This window comes from Equus asinus, chromosome 30, assembly GCF_041296235.1.
Source record: "Equus asinus isolate D_3611 breed Donkey chromosome 30, EquAss-T2T_v2, whole genome shotgun sequence".
NCBI lineage: Eukaryota > Metazoa > Chordata > Mammalia > Perissodactyla > Equidae > Equus > Equus asinus.
Genome location: NC_091819.1, coordinates 21,736,274 through 21,753,465, shown reverse-complemented (window position 1 = coordinate 21,753,465; position 17,192 = coordinate 21,736,274). Strand labels below are relative to the sequence as shown.

The 17,192-nt window shown below is 39.9% G+C and overlaps 1 protein-coding gene and 1 long non-coding RNA gene across 2 annotated transcripts in view; one reads left to right on the top strand and one right to left on the bottom strand.

Moving 5' to 3' along the window:
• DNAH14 (dynein axonemal heavy chain 14) overlaps positions 1 to 17,192 on the bottom strand; it is a 396,896-nt gene that overhangs the window by 291,110 nt on the left and 88,594 nt on the right. The window contains exons 15-16 of the mRNA XM_070501636.1: positions 12,423 to 12,589; positions 11,339 to 11,683 (exon numbers count right to left, since the gene is read on the bottom strand). Coding sequence (XP_070357737.1) covers positions 11,339 to 11,683; positions 12,423 to 12,589 — 512 coding nt within the window. The remainder of the gene's footprint in view (positions 1 to 11,338; positions 11,684 to 12,422; positions 12,590 to 17,192) is intronic.
• LOC123282209 (uncharacterized) overlaps positions 1 to 17,192 on the top strand; it is a 143,394-nt gene that overhangs the window by 75,635 nt on the left and 50,567 nt on the right. The window contains exon 4 of the long non-coding RNA XR_011499484.1: positions 11,374 to 11,418. This is a non-coding gene — a long non-coding RNA (uncharacterized lncRNA). The remainder of the gene's footprint in view (positions 1 to 11,373; positions 11,419 to 17,192) is intronic.

Here is a 17,192-nt window from a genome sequence, read left to right as displayed (position 1 = left end):
CTTTAGTCCGATGAAGTCCCATTTGTTTATTCTTTCTATTGTTTCCCTCAACTGAGGAGTTATAGTGTCCGAAAACATTCTTTTGAAACTTATGTCAAAGAGTGTACTGCCTATATTCTCTTCCAAAAGACTTATTGTCTCAGGCCTAATCTTTAGGTCTTTGATCCATTTTGAGTTTATTTTGGTGTGTGTTGAAAAAGAGTGGTCAATTTTCAATCTTTTGCATGTGGCTGTCCAGTTTTCCCAGCACCATTTGTTGAAGAGACTTTCTTTTCTCTATTGTAGGCCCTCTGCTCCTTTGTCGAAGATTAGCTGTCCATAGATGTGTGGTTTTATCTCTTGGCTTTCAATTCTGTTCCATTGATCTGTGGACCTGTGTTTGTACCAGTACCATGCTGTTTTGATCACTGTAGCTTTGTAGTATGTTTTGAAATTGGGGATTGTGATTCCGCCGGCTTTGTTTTTCTTGCTCAGGATTGCTTTAGCAATTCGTGGTCTTTTGTTGCCCCACATGAATTTTAGGATTCTTTGGTCAATTTCTGTAAAGAATGTCATTGGGATTCTGATTGGGATAGCACTGAATCTGTAGATTGCTTTAGGTAGTATGGACATTTTAACTATGTTTATTCTTCCAATCCATGTGCATGGAATGTCTTTCCATCTCTTTATGCCATCGTCAATTTCTTTCAAGAAAGTCTTGTAGTTTTCATTGTATAGATCCTTCACTTCCTTGGTTAAGTTTATCCCAAGGTATTTTATTCTTTTCGTTGCGATTGTGAATGGGATTGAGTTCGTGAGTTCTTTTTCTGTTAGTTCATTGTTAGTGTATAGAAATGCTACTGATTTATGCATGTTAATTTTATACCCTGCTACTTTGCTGTAGTTGTTGATTATTTCTAATAGTTTTTCTATGGATTCTTTCGGGTTTTCTATATATAAGATCATGTTGTCTGCAAACAGCAAGAGTTTTACTTCTTCGTTACCTATTAGGATTCCTTTTATTTCTTTTTCCTGCCGAATTGCTCTGGCCAGCACCTCCAGTACTATGTTGAATAGGAGCGGTGAAATTGGGCACCGTGTCTTGTTCCTGTCCTCAGAGGGACGGCATTCAGTTTTTGTCCATTGAGTATGATGTTGGCTGTGGGGCTGTCATATACGGCCTTTATTATGTTGAGGTACTTTCCTTCTATACCCATTTTATTGAGGGTTTTTATCATAAATGGGTGTTGGATCTTGTTGAATGCTTTCTCTGCATCTATTGAAATGATCATGCGGTTTTTGTTTTTCATTTTGTTGATGTAGTGTATCACGTTGACTTGCGGATGTCGAACCATCCCTGCGTCCCTGGTATAAATCCCACTTGATCATGGTGTATACTCTTTTTGATGTATTGCTGTATTCGGTTTGCCAAAATTTTGTTGAGGATTTTTGCATCTATGTTCATCAGTGATATCGGCCTGTAGTTCTCCTTCTTTGTGTTGTCCTTGTCAGGTTTGGGGATCAGAGTGATGTTGGCTTCATAGAATGTGTTAGGGAGTACTCCGTCTTTCTCAATTTTCTGGAACAGTTTGAGAAGAATAAGTATTAAGTCTTCTTTGAATGTTTGGTAGAATTCTCCAGAGAAGCCGTCTGGTCCTGGACTCTTATTTTTGGGGAGGTTTTTGATTACCGTTTCTATTTCCTTACTTGTGATTGGCCTATTCAGATTCTCCATTTCTTCCTGATTCAGTTTGGGGAGATTGTAGGAGTCTAGGAATTTGTCCATTTCTTCCAGGTTGTTCAATTTGTTGGCATATAGCTTTTCATAGTATTCTCTTATGATCTCTTGTATTTCATTGGTATCTGTTGTGATTTCTCCTCTCTCATTCCTAATTTTGTTTATTTGCGATTTCTCTCTTTTCTTGGTGAGTCTGGCTAAGGGTTTGTCAATTTTGTTAATTCTTTCGAAGAATCAACTCTTTGTTTCATTGATCCTTTCTACTGTCTTTTTTTGTTTCAATATCGTTTATTTCTGCTCTAGTTTTTATTATTTCCCTCCTTCTACTGACTCTGGGCTTTGTTTGTTCTTCTTTTTCTAGTTCTGTTAGGTGTCATTTGAGGTTGCTTATGTGAGCTTTTTCTTGTTTATTGAGGTGAGCCTGTATTGCAATGAATTTCTCTCTTAGGACTGCTTTTGCTGCATCCCAAATGATTTGGTATGTCGTGTTCTCATTTTCATTTGTCTCCAGATAATATTTGATTTCTTCTTTAATTTCTTCAATGATCCATTGTTTGTTCAGAAGCGTTTTGTTTAGTCTCCACATTTTTGCACCTTTCTCTGCTTTTTTCTTGTAGTTGATTTCTAGTTTCATAGCATTATGATCAGAAAAGATGCTTGATATTATTTCAACTCTCTTGTATTTATTGATGTTTGCTTTGTTTCCCAAAATACGGTCAATCCTTGAGAATGTTCCATGTGCACTTGAGAAGAATGTGTAACCTGCTGTTTTTGGATGAAGTGTTCTATATATATCTATTAAGTCCATCTGGTCTAATTTTTCATTTAATTCTATTATTTCCTTGTTGATTTTCTGTCTGGATGTTCTGTCCATTGGTGTTAATGGTGTGTTGAGGTCCCCTACTATTATTGTATTGTTGTTGATGTCTTCTTTTAGTTCTATTAAGAGTTGCTTTACAAATTTTGGTGCTCTTGTGTTGGGTGCGTATATATTTATAAGTGTTATGTCTTCTTGGTGGAGAGTCCCTTTTATCATTATATACTGTCCCTCTTTGTCTTTCTTTATCTGTTTTGCTTTGAAATCTACCTTGTCTGATATTAGTATAGCGACACCTGCTTTCTTTTGTTCATTATTAGCTTGGAGTATTGTTCTCCATCCCTTCACTCTGAGTCTGTGTTTGTCTTTGGGGCTGAGGTGTGTTTCCTGGAGGCAGCATATTGTTGGGTCTTGTTCTTTGATCCATCCTTCCACTCTGTGTCTGTTGATTGGGGAGTTCAATCCATTTACATTTAGAGTGATTATTGAGATGTGGGGGCCTACCACTACCATTTTGTGTCTTGTTTTACAGTTTTCTTCAATTTCCTTTGTTTCTCGTCCCATGGTTTCATCTGTTCTGATGAAGAGCTGCTACTCTCTGTTGTTGTCCTTCTACTTATCTCCTCTGCTCTTGGTTTTGTAGCCCCTTTCCTTTTTTGGATTTTTCAGGAATGAGGGTTTTCCTGAGGATTTCCTGAAGAGGAGGTTTTGTGGCAATGAACTCCCTTAATTTTTGTTTATCTGGGAAAGTTTTTATTTCTCCATCATATTTGAAGGATATTTTCGCTGGGTAGAGAATTCTCAGCTGTAGATTTTTGTCTTTCAGATTTTTGAATGTATCATTCCACTCTCTTCTAGCCTGTAAAGTTTCTGCTGAGAAATCTGCTGATAGCCTGATGGGGGTTCCTTTGTAGGTTAGTTTCTTTTGCCTGGCTGTCCTTAGTATTTTCTCCTTGTCATTGACTTTTGCTAGCTTCACTACTATATGCCGTGGAGTTGGTCTTCTTGCATTGATAAAGTTTGGAGATCTATTGGCTTCTGTCACCTGAAGATCCATCTCTCTCACCAGATTTGGGAAGTTCTCAGCCATTATTTCTTTGAATAGGCTTTCTGCCCCTTTCTCCTTCTCTTCTTCCTCTGGTATACCTATAATCCTTACGTTGCATCTCCTAATTGTGTCTGATAATTCTCGGAGAGTTTCTTCATTTCTTTTTAGTCTTGCTTCTCTCTCCTCCTCTGCCTGCAGCAATTCTATATTGCCATCTTCCAAATTGCTAATTCTTTCCTCCATATTATCGGCCCTACTGTTCAGAGCATCTAGATTTTTCTTAATCTCCTCTATTGTGTTCTTCATTTCTAATATATCTCTTTGGTTCTTCTTTATTGTATCAAACTCTTTTGTGACATAGCTCCTGAACTCGTTGTCGGTCAGAATTCTCTCTTAACTCATTGAGTATTTTAATGATGGCTGTTTTGAAGTCATCATCATTTAGGTTATATATCTCATTTTCTTTGGGATTGTTTTCTGTGTATTTGTTATTTTCTTTCTGTTCTGGAGATTTAATGTATTTTTTCATATTGCTTGATGTTGTTGATTTGTGCCTCCGCATAGAGATAGAGTTTAGTTGCTCCTTTCACTTGTTTCAGCTGCTGCGGTGGGGGAGCAGCTGTTTATACTGCACCAACCAGGAACCCTGTCCGCAGTTGCTAACTGGGCCTGGGCCCCTCCTCGTAGTCCCAGTGGTCCTTTGGATTCCCTCCTCTGCCGTGGGGGCTGTCACAGGGGGGCTTCAGGCTGCTGGTGCCTACTGTTGCAGCCCACCTAGACGTGCTCCCTCCTTGGGGTCTGCAACAGTGTTATGGGCTTTTCCAGAGGCCAGGAGTGGGATCACTTATATTTGTCGCTCCGTCGCTGTCGGCACCCACAAAATCTCGCTTGTCCGCTATGGGTCGCAGGAGAGCTATTGGCATCTTCTACAGTCTGTGGTTAGTTCACCTAGCTATGCTACTTTTGTCCCGGGGTCTTCCAGCCTTGTGGCTGCCAGATGGGTGCTTTCTACTAGTGCTGTGCAGAGGCTTTCCCTGAGGCTGCTGTGAGCCTGTAGGGTTTCCCCCTAGGCTATGGAGCTGGGTCGCTGGAATTCCCCCCAGCCCCAGTCCTGTTCCCCAGGAACTCGGGGAGCCCTTTGCCCTGTCTTGGGGGATAGCTGGAGATCCTGACTTCAGAGGTAGCTGGTCAGCTGCTGCCCTGCCTGATATTCTCCTCTCTGGGACCCTCCCGGTATTGTGGATCCTGGGAGTGGCCCCTCTGCTAATAGCAGACAGAGAGTTTTGTTTGCTGCCCGGGCAGAACTCTGGAGCTTCCCCTCCGGGCCGCAGAGCCAGCCTCTGGAGCTTCACCCAGCCCCAGTCCTCTCCCAGATCTCTGAGATCTCCAGCAATCCCCAGCCCCCACGGGGCAGGCAACGGCAGCCTGGGGTCACCTCGCCCTCTGGGATTCCCTCCGGGACCTTCCTGGAGTTGTGAATGCTGGGCGTGGCCCCTCCGCTAATGGCAGACAGAGAGTTTTGTCTGCTGCCCGGGCAGAACTCTGGAGCTTCCCCTCCAGGGCGCAGAGCCGGCCTCTGGAGCTTCCCCCAGCCCCAGTCCTCTCCGAGATCTCCAGCAATCCCTAGCCCCACGGGGCAGGCAACGGCAGCTGGAGGTCACCCCGCCCTCTGGGATTCTCTCCGGGACTTTCCCGGAGTTGAATGCTGGGAGTGGCCCCTTTGCTAAAGGCAGGCAGAGAGTTTTGTCTGCTGCCCGGGCAGAACTCTGGAGCTTCCCCTCCAGGGCGCAGAGCCAGCCTCTGGAGCTTCCCCCAGCCCCAGTCCTCTCCAAGATCTCCCGCAATCCCTAGCCCCACCGGGCGGGCAATGGCAGCTGGGGGTCGCCCCGCCCTCTGGGATTCTCTCCAGGACTTTCCCAGAGCCGTGAATGCTGGGCGTGGCCCCTCCGCTAATGGCAGACAGAGAGTTTTGTCTGCTGCCCGGGCGGAACTCTGGAGCTTCCCCTCCGGGGCGCGGATTCGGCCTCTGGAGCTTCACCCAGCCCCAGTCCACTCAGAGATCTCCGGCAATCCCTAGCCCCACCATGCAGGCAGTGGCAGCCGGGGGACCTCCATACCCTCAGCGACTCTCTCTGGGACCCTCTGGGTGCCGCGAACACCAGGCAGGATCTCCCCGCGGGCCCAGGTGTGCAACTCCAAAGTTTCCCTCTGCGTTTAGGAGTAATTGCGGGGGGTTTAGGTAGGGTTCTGGTCACCTGTTTCCACTGTCGCTCCTCTGTTGTGTGCTCGCTCCTGCCCTAGATGTGTGTTGATCTTCTGGGGGCGTCCGTTGGAAGAAAGCCACTTGCGGGTACTAGGCTGTTCGGTCAGGGTCGGAGAGTTTTCACCTATTTCCACATCCTCCCGGAGGAAAGTCCGTCCGCCTTCCGATGTATAGTCGCGTGGGTCTCTCAGATGTCCTGAGATGCTGTCTGGATATCCTTTGTTAAGCAATAAGTGTCCAAATCATTGTAGACTCGAAGGGGCAGAGACAAAGAGGATTACTCACGGCGCCATCTTGGATCTCCTCCTCTGTATTTGGCCTTTTTTGCATGGAGTGCTCTCTATGTATCTATTAAGTCCATCTGGTCTAGTTTTTCATTTAATCTCACTTTTTCCTTGTTGACTTTCTGTCTGGTTGATCTATCCATTGATGTAAGTGTAGTGTTGAGATCCCTTACTATTATTTTATTGCTATTAATAGCTCCTTTTAAGCCTATTAATAGTTGTTTTACGTCATTTGGTGCTCCTGTGTGAGGTGCATATATATTTATAAGTCTTATGTTCCCTTGGTGGAGTGTCCCTTTTATCAGTATCTATTTATATAAATACTGCCCCTCTTTGTCTCTCATTGACTTTTTTATCTTGAAGTCTACTTTGTTTGATATAAGTATGGCAACACCTGCTTTCTTTTTTCGTGTGTGAGGAAGATTCACCTTGAGCTAACATCTATTGCCAATCTTCCTTTTTTTTTTTTTTGCTTGAGGAAGGTTAGCCCTGAGCTAACATCTGTGCCAGTCTTACTCTACTTTGTATGTGGGATGCCTCCACAGTATGGCTGATGAGTGGAGTAGGTCCACAGCTGGGATGCAAACCTGTAAACCCAGGGCACTGAAGTGGAGAGAGTGGCACTTTAACCACTTAGCCACTAGGCCAGCCCCATCACTTTCTTTCTTTCACTTGCCATTCGCTTGGAGTATCATCTTCCAGCCTTTCATTTTGAGCCTGTGTTTGTCTTTAGAGCTGAGAGGTATTTCCTGGAGGCAGCATATTGTTGGGTCTTGTTTAATCCATCCAGCCCCTCTGTGTCTTTTGATTGGAGGATTCAATCCATTTACATTTACAGTCATTACTGATATATGAGGGCTTAATGCTGCCATTTTATCATTGTTTTCCAGTTGTTCTCTATTTCCCTTGTTTCTCATCCCCTGTATTTCAGACTACCAATTCAGTTTGGTGGTTCTCTATGATGGTCTTCTCAGTTTTCTCTTTGTTTATCATTTGTGTCTCTGTTCTGATTTTTTGTTCTCTGGTTAACATGAGGTTTGTATAAATGATCTTGTAGATGAGATAGTCTATTTTCTGACAGTCTCTTATTTCCTTAGTCTAAGCAGGTTCCATCTCTTTCCTCCTCCCTGTCTGTTATTGTTGTCACAATTTATTCCATTTTGTGTTGTGAGTTTGTGGTTAAAATTCAGTGATTATAGTTATTTTTGAAGTTTTCCTTCCCTTTATCTTTAATGTTATAATTGTTTGCTAACCTGTTCTGATAGAGAGCTACAATTTTCTGATTTTGCTTATTTATCTTCTTGCTCAAGGCTTTGTAAACCCCTTCTTTTTTTCAGGTATGAGGGCATTCTTGAGCATTTCTTATGGGGGGGTGGTCTTGTGGTGATGAACTCCCTCAGCTTTTGTTTATCTGTGAAAGTTTTATTTTTCCATCATATCTGAAGGATGTTTTTGCTGGACCGAGTATTCTTCGCTGAAAGTTTTTGTCTTTCAGAATTTTGAATATATCATTCCATTCTCTCATAGCCTGTCAGGTTTCTGCTGAGAAATTGGTGAAAGCTTGATAGGGGTTCCTTTATAAGTTATTTTCTTCTGCCTTGCTGCCCTTAATATTTTTTGTCATTGGCTTTTGCCAGTTTTACTAATATAAGCCCTGGAGAAGGTCTTTTTACATTGATATAATTAAGATTTCTATTAGCTTCTTTTACTTGTAATCCCAGCTGCTTTCCCAGGTTTGGAAAGTTCTCAGCTATTATTTCTTGAACAAGCTTTCTGCTCCATTCTCCTTCTTTTCTCCATCTTGAATACCTATAATCCTTATGTTGCATTCCTAACTGAGTAGGATATTTTCTGGAGTCCTTCTGGTCTGCAGTATTAATATACCTCTTCATGCTATTTGATGGGGTGTATTTGTGCCTGCGCATAGTGGAAGTATTTAGTTGCACATTCCACCTACTGCCACTGTGGGGCAGAGGGCCAGAGCTGTGCATTCTGAGCCCACTGTGATCCCTGGCAGTTGTGCCTTTCTTTTGGAAGTTATGCTTACAGAGCCCATCTGCGTTTGCCTGCTGGCTTTTGTTGGTTTACACACCACATGTGCCAGTGCTCTGGGAGGGGTCCCTTGCTCTGGCCAACTGGCAGAGCTGGTGTGCCGGGGGGTGAGGGGCACTTTCTTTCATGTGTGATCCCAGGGGCACTCCCACTTTGCCCTATCTGCCCTCCTGGGCTGCTCAGCTTTGTGAATACACCCCTGTGGTTGCTTAGCATCCTTGGTGTGGAGCTTTCCCACCTTCAAGTGGGAAAGGGAGGGAACTAGGAGAATGAAGGTGTTCCCAGAGAGGACTGTTTCCTCCCCCTCTCCTCTTAGAGCCACACACAGTCCCACACCCTATGTCACTGCAGTTGGGGTAGGGAAAGGATATACCCTTACTTCCTTCCACTGCCTCCTGGAGGGTCCAGAACCTCCACCTTCAAACATATGGCTGTGAGGGTCTCAGACGTCTATTGTGTTGTGTGAATGTCCTCTGTTGGTTTATGAATGTCCTTTCCATTGTACCTTGGGAGGGACAGTCTAAGAGAAGAGCTCACTCCACCATGATGCTGCATCACTCTACTTTTGACACCTATTTTTAATCTTTGGTAGAGTAGACTTAGAATGGCCTTCCCTTTAGAGATAAATCAGCTCCATTACTTAGGTGAAACTCTCTGGGATCTCCATGAATACCCTGTACAAGCCCTAAGATCCTTCACTCTGGTTGGTTGGAACTTGACTTCTGTGAGTTCTGAAATCATTCTGCTTACAACTCCTGGCTGGTTTAGGCCCATCTTTGTGGACTTTCACTCTATGTTCATAGTTGGTCACTCTACTTGGTAAAAAGTCATGGGACCCTTTACCCAGATTTCTGAGGGTTTTTTCCTTTTTTTTTTTTCTTTTCTTTTGCAGAGCTCTCTTCTTTATAGAACTCTGACCTGAAAATTTTAGCCATGTCAACTCAGTGAGGCCACTGGGCTCTATTCTGGTTCCCCTTCACTTTAGATATTTGTTTCCCCATTTTCTTTTTCATAGGATGGGAGTTTTAGTTATCCTTATTCTGTTCTTTCTACAACAGTTTATATTGGATGAGTGGGGGCTTATACCTTGCCTTTTACTTATAGTTCACCAGAACACGAAGCACCACACTTGCACTTGATAAAGAGAACCGTACATACCCCAGAGATGATAAATTCCGAGCTGTACAGAGAAACTGATTTGTCTTCTTTGGGGAGCAGGTGAAGGCCTTCTATTTTTTTTAAAAAAAGGTCTGTATAGTATGAGGGAGCAACACTTATTCTCCACTTTTGATGTCTCTTTCCGTGAAGAGGGAGCTCCACTGGTCTAACTCTCCTAGTGTCTCTTCTACCCCACATTCACTGTTTCCCTGGGAAGATGAAGTGACTTCTGTGATTGATGAATTTGGAAGGAGGAACTGAGCAGACACAGCCTAGGCCCTTCCTCTCAAAAGCCAGCTTGTCCACGAAGAGTACGTGTTCCTCTCTGCTTGCTGTTGTACAGTGAGAGGGACTCACTGTAGCCAGGAGGTTGGTAATTTTTCAGGGTAGCCAGTGTTGAGTGGGTTAAGGCTCTCTCTAATTCTGGCCTTCAGTTTTGAGGTTAATTTCAAGCAAATATAAGTGATATACTCCAGGGTCCACTTTATTAGTAATAAAGGAAATATTTTAAATCTGTTTCTGCCTTAATCTGTTTTCTTATTTCTCAGTTGGTTCAAAACTCAGCCAGGTAAGAGTGGTAATATTTATTATGTCCCCTAAAAGTCAACATATGGGAAGAAGGGTGTGAGTAGCCAATGAGATGGACTGTGGCAGATACTATAAGTTGGCTAAACCCAACTCATCCAATCTTTTGCTTGCCCTCCTCTTCTAAAGAGGATGAGGAGCTTAAAATGTATCATCTCAGTCATGTCCTTTTGCAGCTGGAGGTGGCATTTTGACTCAGTTCTGGCAAGGAGAGGTAAAGTGAAATTTACCACCCTGCTTCTTCTGCTTCCCCCTTGTTTGTGTCTAAAGTATAAGCACAGTGCCTATGGGGCAGCAGTCATCATCAAAGGGAGCAGAACAGAAAGAAGGAAGAAGCCTGGTTCCCTGCTTGCATCATAGCTATTGTACCAGCCCTGGGTTACCAACGCTCAGACTTCTTTTTGCATGAGAGAAATAAACACTTTCTTTAATAAACATTGTTTTTTGGGTTTTCTGATACTTGTTGGAGAATGCAATCTTAAATGAAATAGGGAGTAACTTTTTGTATGGTCTTGTGGGTCTAGAGATAATATTTCATTATATACAGCACACAGTACCTTTCATCTGAGACACTTTTCAATCCTTTCTTAAACTCTCTGTAGCACTGAAAATTTTGCAGGCTCCTCTTCCTCTAGCAATACCCCCTAAGTGTTGATATTCTTCAGGGTCCTCTTGTAGGTTCTTTTCTATTCTAACCATACACACTAACAAGGCCACTCTCATTCACTCTGATGATTTCAATAACCACTTGTATGTTGATCATTTAGATACATATTTCCAGTCTAGACTCTCTTCTGATATCCAGACATGTATATCTGGGTATCTCTACTTGAATATTACATAACTTAACAAGCCCTATGTTCCCTCTCCCAGTGAACTGCATCACTGCCCACCCTGCTGCCTAACCAAAAATCTAAAAGCATTATTACTTCCTTCCTCTTTTCCCTTACATTCTAATCAATAACTAAATCTTATTTATTCCATCTTTTAAATATATCTCAAATCCACATACTTTTCAGATTCCACATTGTTACTTCCCTGGTTCAAGTTATCATCAACTCTCCCCTAGATTACAGACATAGCTTTCCTCTTGTCTTATTCCACTTTAATCCATTCTTCACACTGCAGCCAGAGTGTCCTTACAAAAATGCAGATTGCCTCATGTCATTTCCCTGCTTAAAGCTTCGCAATGATTCAGGGGAAGAAGGTGGAAATTGATATGGGGTGCAATTTTGGATACGGTGGTCAGAGAAGCTTTCTTTGAGGAAGTAACATTTGATCAAAGACCCAAACAAATGCAATACATGCTGGAATTTTCTTAGGATAATATTTATCATGTATGTTTTCTAAGTTCATATTTTAAAATTATAATCTATAAAGATTCTCATGCAATAGAAATTTTGAAAATACTTACTTCCAATAGATTTGCATTCTTTTTCTCAATTACAGATTGCAAGAGGCTGTGGCTCATATGTATGATATTCTCAACATAGGGTAAGCATTCTGACTGGTAATCAAGACTTAGAACATTGAAAATACCAATGCGCTTTTCAATGACCATATTAACAATATGTCTAAGATAGTTTCTGAATTTAGTTAGCATAGTTTTAAACTGTGTTGAAGTTAATTCTTCCATAGACGATATTTTCATACTCATGATTTTGGCCTTCTCTACCATGGTAAAATATTTTGTAAAGTTCGAGGTATAAACATTAACTAGGCCCATTGAATTACCAATAATAGTCAGGAGACTCACAATCTGTAAGTAAAAATGATAAAAAGTTAGTCAGAATTTTAAGAGTGAAAAAAGCACGGTCTAATATGCTAACAGTTCTGTTAAAATATTTAAAAGAACACTTTTATGTGGAGTTCATTTTGTGAAGAACCTCTACTAAATAACTAAATATGTTGGAAATGTAAGAATTTTAAAAACGTAGATAGCTTTTTTAATATATGGTTTTATGTAAAGGCTTACTGGCTATTTAACTTTATAATCAGCATATTATTTTGAGCCATGTCCTAGAGACAACCACTAATTTATTCCTCTGCTTGTCACTCTGTTTTAGTGTATATGCTCTATGCACAGCCCTAGAAAAGGCTAGTTCTATACACTATGTGACCTCACCCAGGTCCCAAGACAGCTACTTTGGATAGGGTAGACTCCTGACCCAAGCCAAGACAATTAGATTCTCTTGTAAATTTGAACAAAAATATCCAGTTAGATTGTAATGGCAAAAGTCGGGGCCATGGCAAGTCAATATTATGAGGGAACCATAAAAGAGCTCATTTTCATAGTGGAAGCTGGAAAAAAGTACACAGAGATGAACAGAGATGAAAGATCATGAGGAAGACAAATGGGGAGATAAGCTGGGAATAATTTTCCAGTTGCCATAAATTATGACTCTAGTTTTTCAATAAATCCCTTTCATCTAAGAATTTCAATGGGTTTCTGCTCCTTAAACCAAATATTCCCTAAGACAAACTATTTTTAAACTTACTTTATTTTGGTAGACAGGATCCATTTCAAAGAGGGTCTGACAATCTGGCCATCTGGTTTGCTTCTTATAGTCTCTTACATTTTCCATCTTATTAGGTAAATTCATAATTAAAATCAAATCAGTAAATATAGTCAGTCGGGGATCTTGGCAAAGAGGAGTAATTTTAGCTAAAATATATAATTCAAAAATTAGTATTTTCAGAAGTCCCATCGAAAGCAACATCTTAAAATTATCCATGAGATCTAGAACTACTGAAAACCGAGGCTGGTTTATTATGAGGGTTAGATAGTATTCTATACTATTAAATGGAATTTAAAGACAAGCGTAAAAGTTTGAATTTAATATTATAAAAACAAAAGAATCACTCACAGGTGTCTGGGTGGGGGTGGGGGCAAGGCATGAGTATAAGAGAAACTGAGAATAAATCATTAAGATAATAATTTGAAGTGCATATGCTATGTGAAGAGCATTATACCATTGTAAGAATACAAAGATTAGAAGACATGGCCTCTACAGTCAATGAGTTCAAAATCTAGCTGAACAACTGGATGTCCATAGACAAAAAAACAAAACAACTTTAACCTACACTTCATATATTATACAAAAATCAACTCAAAATTAATCACATACCTAAATATAAAACAGATCTAGGAGAAAATATAGATAAAATGTGTGGCCTTGAGTTAGACAGTTTTTAGATCCAAAACCAAAAGCATAATCCATAAAAGAAAAAAACTGATAAGGGGTACTTTATCAAAATTAAGAAGTTTAGCACTGTGGAAAAAAATGGAAAAGATAAAGCCCAGACTGGGAGAAAATGTTTGCAGATTTATATTTGATAAAGGACTTGTATCCAGAGTACATATAAAGACCTCTTACAACTCAACAATCAGTAAACAAATACCCCAGTAAAAAAAAAATAAGCAAAAGATCTAAAGAGATATTTGACCAAAAAAGATACACATAAGCATATGTATATAAGAAACATATGAAAAGACAGACAATATCATTAGTCATTAGTGAAATGCAAACTAAAACCACAATGAGCTATCTCCACACACTGTTTAGAATGGCTAAAATATCTTTTTTAATTTGACAACACCAAGTGTTGACAACCATACAGAGCAACAGGAACTCTTATACATTGTTGGTAGGAATGCAAAATGATGAAGCCACTTTGCAATTCTCATAAAATTAAACATACACCTACAATACGAATTGGCAATCCCACCTTTGGATATTTACCCAAGAAAAAAGAAAACTATGTTCATCCAAAAACCTGTATGTGAATGTTTATAGCAATTTTATTTATAATTTCCCCAAACTGGAAACAACCCAGATGAGAATGGATAAACAAACTGTAGTACATCCAGACAACAGAATATAATTCAGCAACTAAAAGGAACAGACTATTGATTCATGCAACAATATGGATGAACTTTAAATGCATTTTTCTAAGTGGAAGACGCCAAACCCAAAAGGCTCCACATGCATTTATATGACATTCTGGAAAAAGCAGAAATATGAAGACAGAAAACAGATCAGTGGTTGCCAGGAATAAGGGAATGTGGAAGGTTTAACCACAAAGGGCCAGCACAAGGGAATTTGGGGATGATGGAACTGTTGATACTAGATATGTGATTGTCAAAACCGATAAAACTGTTCGCCACAAAGAGTGACTTTTACCATATGTAAATTTTAAAAAAATAAACCAGGATGTTGGGAGAACTGAAGAGGGAATGCAAGTTAACATAACTATATTACAAATGAACTATGCAACCTCTCTGAAGAAAGTGGGAAAGAGTTGACCTAAGTAACTTTGGAAAACAGTGTTTTGACTGGAAACTGTAAGGACAGATACAAAAAGAACTGTACACAAACACTGTACTTTAGTTGATACATTTGTTTCTCAAAGAGGTATGGAGTAGCAATTATGAAATTACTTTACATGAATAACCAATAAGTAACTATGTTGTTGATTACGTGAGCCAGACTTCTCAAACCACAAAAAAAATTACACGTAAGGAAAGAGATTAGGCTAGAATGAACTCTAAGGTGCTGGATTGGGGTCTGAGATATCAGTAAGAACTCATAGTTTCAAACAAAACAAAAAAAGTGATAGCTATAGAAATAAAAATAGATGTGTGTGTTATGCATGAGCTAGTATATACACATATGTTTTCTAGATCTTTTCACTGACACGCCTAGAAGCAGTGACACTTGTGTAGTAACCAGCACATCTAGAGTCTAGATCTTGGTTCCTAAATTTCATTGTCCAATGAAAGGAACCAGGGTTCCTTGGAGAAATCGTGGATTCCAGGGCAGAGAAAATACAAGATGAGCCCGAAGCATCCTGTGGTGACAAACTAAAAAAGTGGTCACAACAAAAGGATGGGGGTATGCTGAAAGGGCACAGGAACCATTTGGAAAGAACTGATCTTCAAAAACAAAGCCAGAGCAATGTGAGCAACAAAATAAGTAAAAGTAATATTGCATTATAGTCCAAAGACTAAAACAAGTATCAGCGAACCTAGGAAATTTCTGGGGAAAAAAGAAGTTAAAAGAAGAGTCTGCTAATAATAGATGCTAAAAATATTACAAAGTTACCCAATAATTAAAACATATAGTACTGGTACATAAGTTACAGACAGACCACCTGTATAGTCCAGAAATGAAATAAAAAACATGCTGAAATACAATAAATGATAAAAGTGGCATTTTGAATCAGTGGGGATGAGGAATGGATTATTCAATAATTGATACTGGCACAGACAGATCATTAGTCATCTGGGAAAAAAAATTAAAAGAAATCCTACTTTACCACATATGCCAAATAAATTTTAGAGCAGTCAAATATTTAAATATAAAAGTGAAATCATAATAGAAAACAAGTGAGAGAATGTTTTTTATAATATAGTCATTAGGCAGGCATCTCTAACTATGATACAATACCCTGAAGCCTTTTTTAAAGGGCTCTAGAAATGTTATTCTTTAAAAATAATTTTCTGCATGGGAAAAAATATCACCATAAAATCAAGCCAAACAACCTACTAGGAACATTTTTTAAAATTTATATTAAAGATTAACGATTAATTTTCTCAATACAAAAGAACTACAAATCAATGAGAGAAAGACTTTTGACCCAACAGTTTCACTCTTATGGAATTATTCTAAGAGAAGATTCGAAAGAAGCCATAAGATATGTGCCAGAAGATGTTAACTGCAACATTGTCTATAGGAATGAACATGTTTAGCGATACATTCATGGTTAAGATATTATGGAACACTAATGTAATATAGTATTATACAGTGATCTAAATGATGATTAAGAGAATATATGAATATGCAGCAATGTGGAAAACGTCTATGATATAATGATAAGTGATAACAAAACATTTTAAACATAAATTTCACTAGGGGCTGGCTCCGTGGCCGAGTGGTTAAGTTCGCGTGCTCCACTTCAGCAGCCTGCAGTTTCACCCGTTCAGATCCTGGGCGCAGACCTAGCACCTCTCATCAAGCCAGGCTGAGGCAGTGTCCCACATAGCATAACTAGAAGGACCTACAACTAGAATATACAACTGTGTACTGGGGGACTTTGGGGAGAAGAAGAAAAAGAAAAGAAGATTGGCAACAGATGTTAGCTCAGGGCCAATCTTTAAAAAAAAAAATTCACTAATGTATGCATATGAAAGCAAAAATACAAAACAAAAATAGTTGTTATATGAGGGTAGTTGAAATAATAGGTGATTTAAATGTTTCATTATGTCTAAGGTAAATATATTTACACACACATATATGTATGTATACATATGTATACATATATCAGTGAGTCCATATTTACATAAGTAAATAACTGAATAAATAAAGAAATGGAAAGGAAGGGACAACTATTCCTTACAGAAGAATTCAAATTAATAAATGCATAGAAAATGACGGAAAAGGAAAATCACTTTTGGAACAACACAATAATAGGCAAGATCTACTGGTGAATGCTAACATTAGTGGGCAAATTTTCAGGAGAAACAAGATATTTGCATAATCCCAAAATATCCCTCCCCAAATTTATTAAACAGAAGAGTAAATATAGTAACTTCACAGTGGAGAAATCAGTCAGACACCACCTTAACCAAGTGATCACAGTTACCATCACCAGTAAAAAGACGTAGGAACATCACGTGCTACCTGATAAGATGTGCCAGAAAGGGCAGACAACCATTATGTGTGCTTCCCCAAAATGATTAACCTCAAACTCATCATGAGACCAACATCTGACAATCCAAAACTGATGGACAATCTATAGAGTATGAAAGACTGAGGAACTGTCATAGACTGGAAAAAACTTAGGAGACAAGACAAGTAAATGCAGTGTGAGATCCTGAACTGGATCCTGGAACAGAAAATGGACATCAGTGAAACAACTGGGAAAATCCATATAAAGTCTGTCACTTTATTAACACTATTGTACTAATGATAATTTCTTAGTTTTGATAATTGCACCGCAGTTAGACAAAGCATGTGAAGAGTGTGTAGGAACTCTGTACTATGTTTGCAACTCTTTATGAGTCTCCAATTATCTTACAATAAAAACTTACACAAAATCAAATGGCAGGGGCTGGCCCCGTGGCCGAGTGGTTAAGTTCGCGCACTCCGCTGCAAGCGGCCCAGTGTTTCGTTGGTTCGAATCCTGGGCGTGGACATGGCACTGCTCATCAAGCCACGCTGAGGCACTGTCCCACATGCCACAACTAGAAGGACCCACAACGAAGA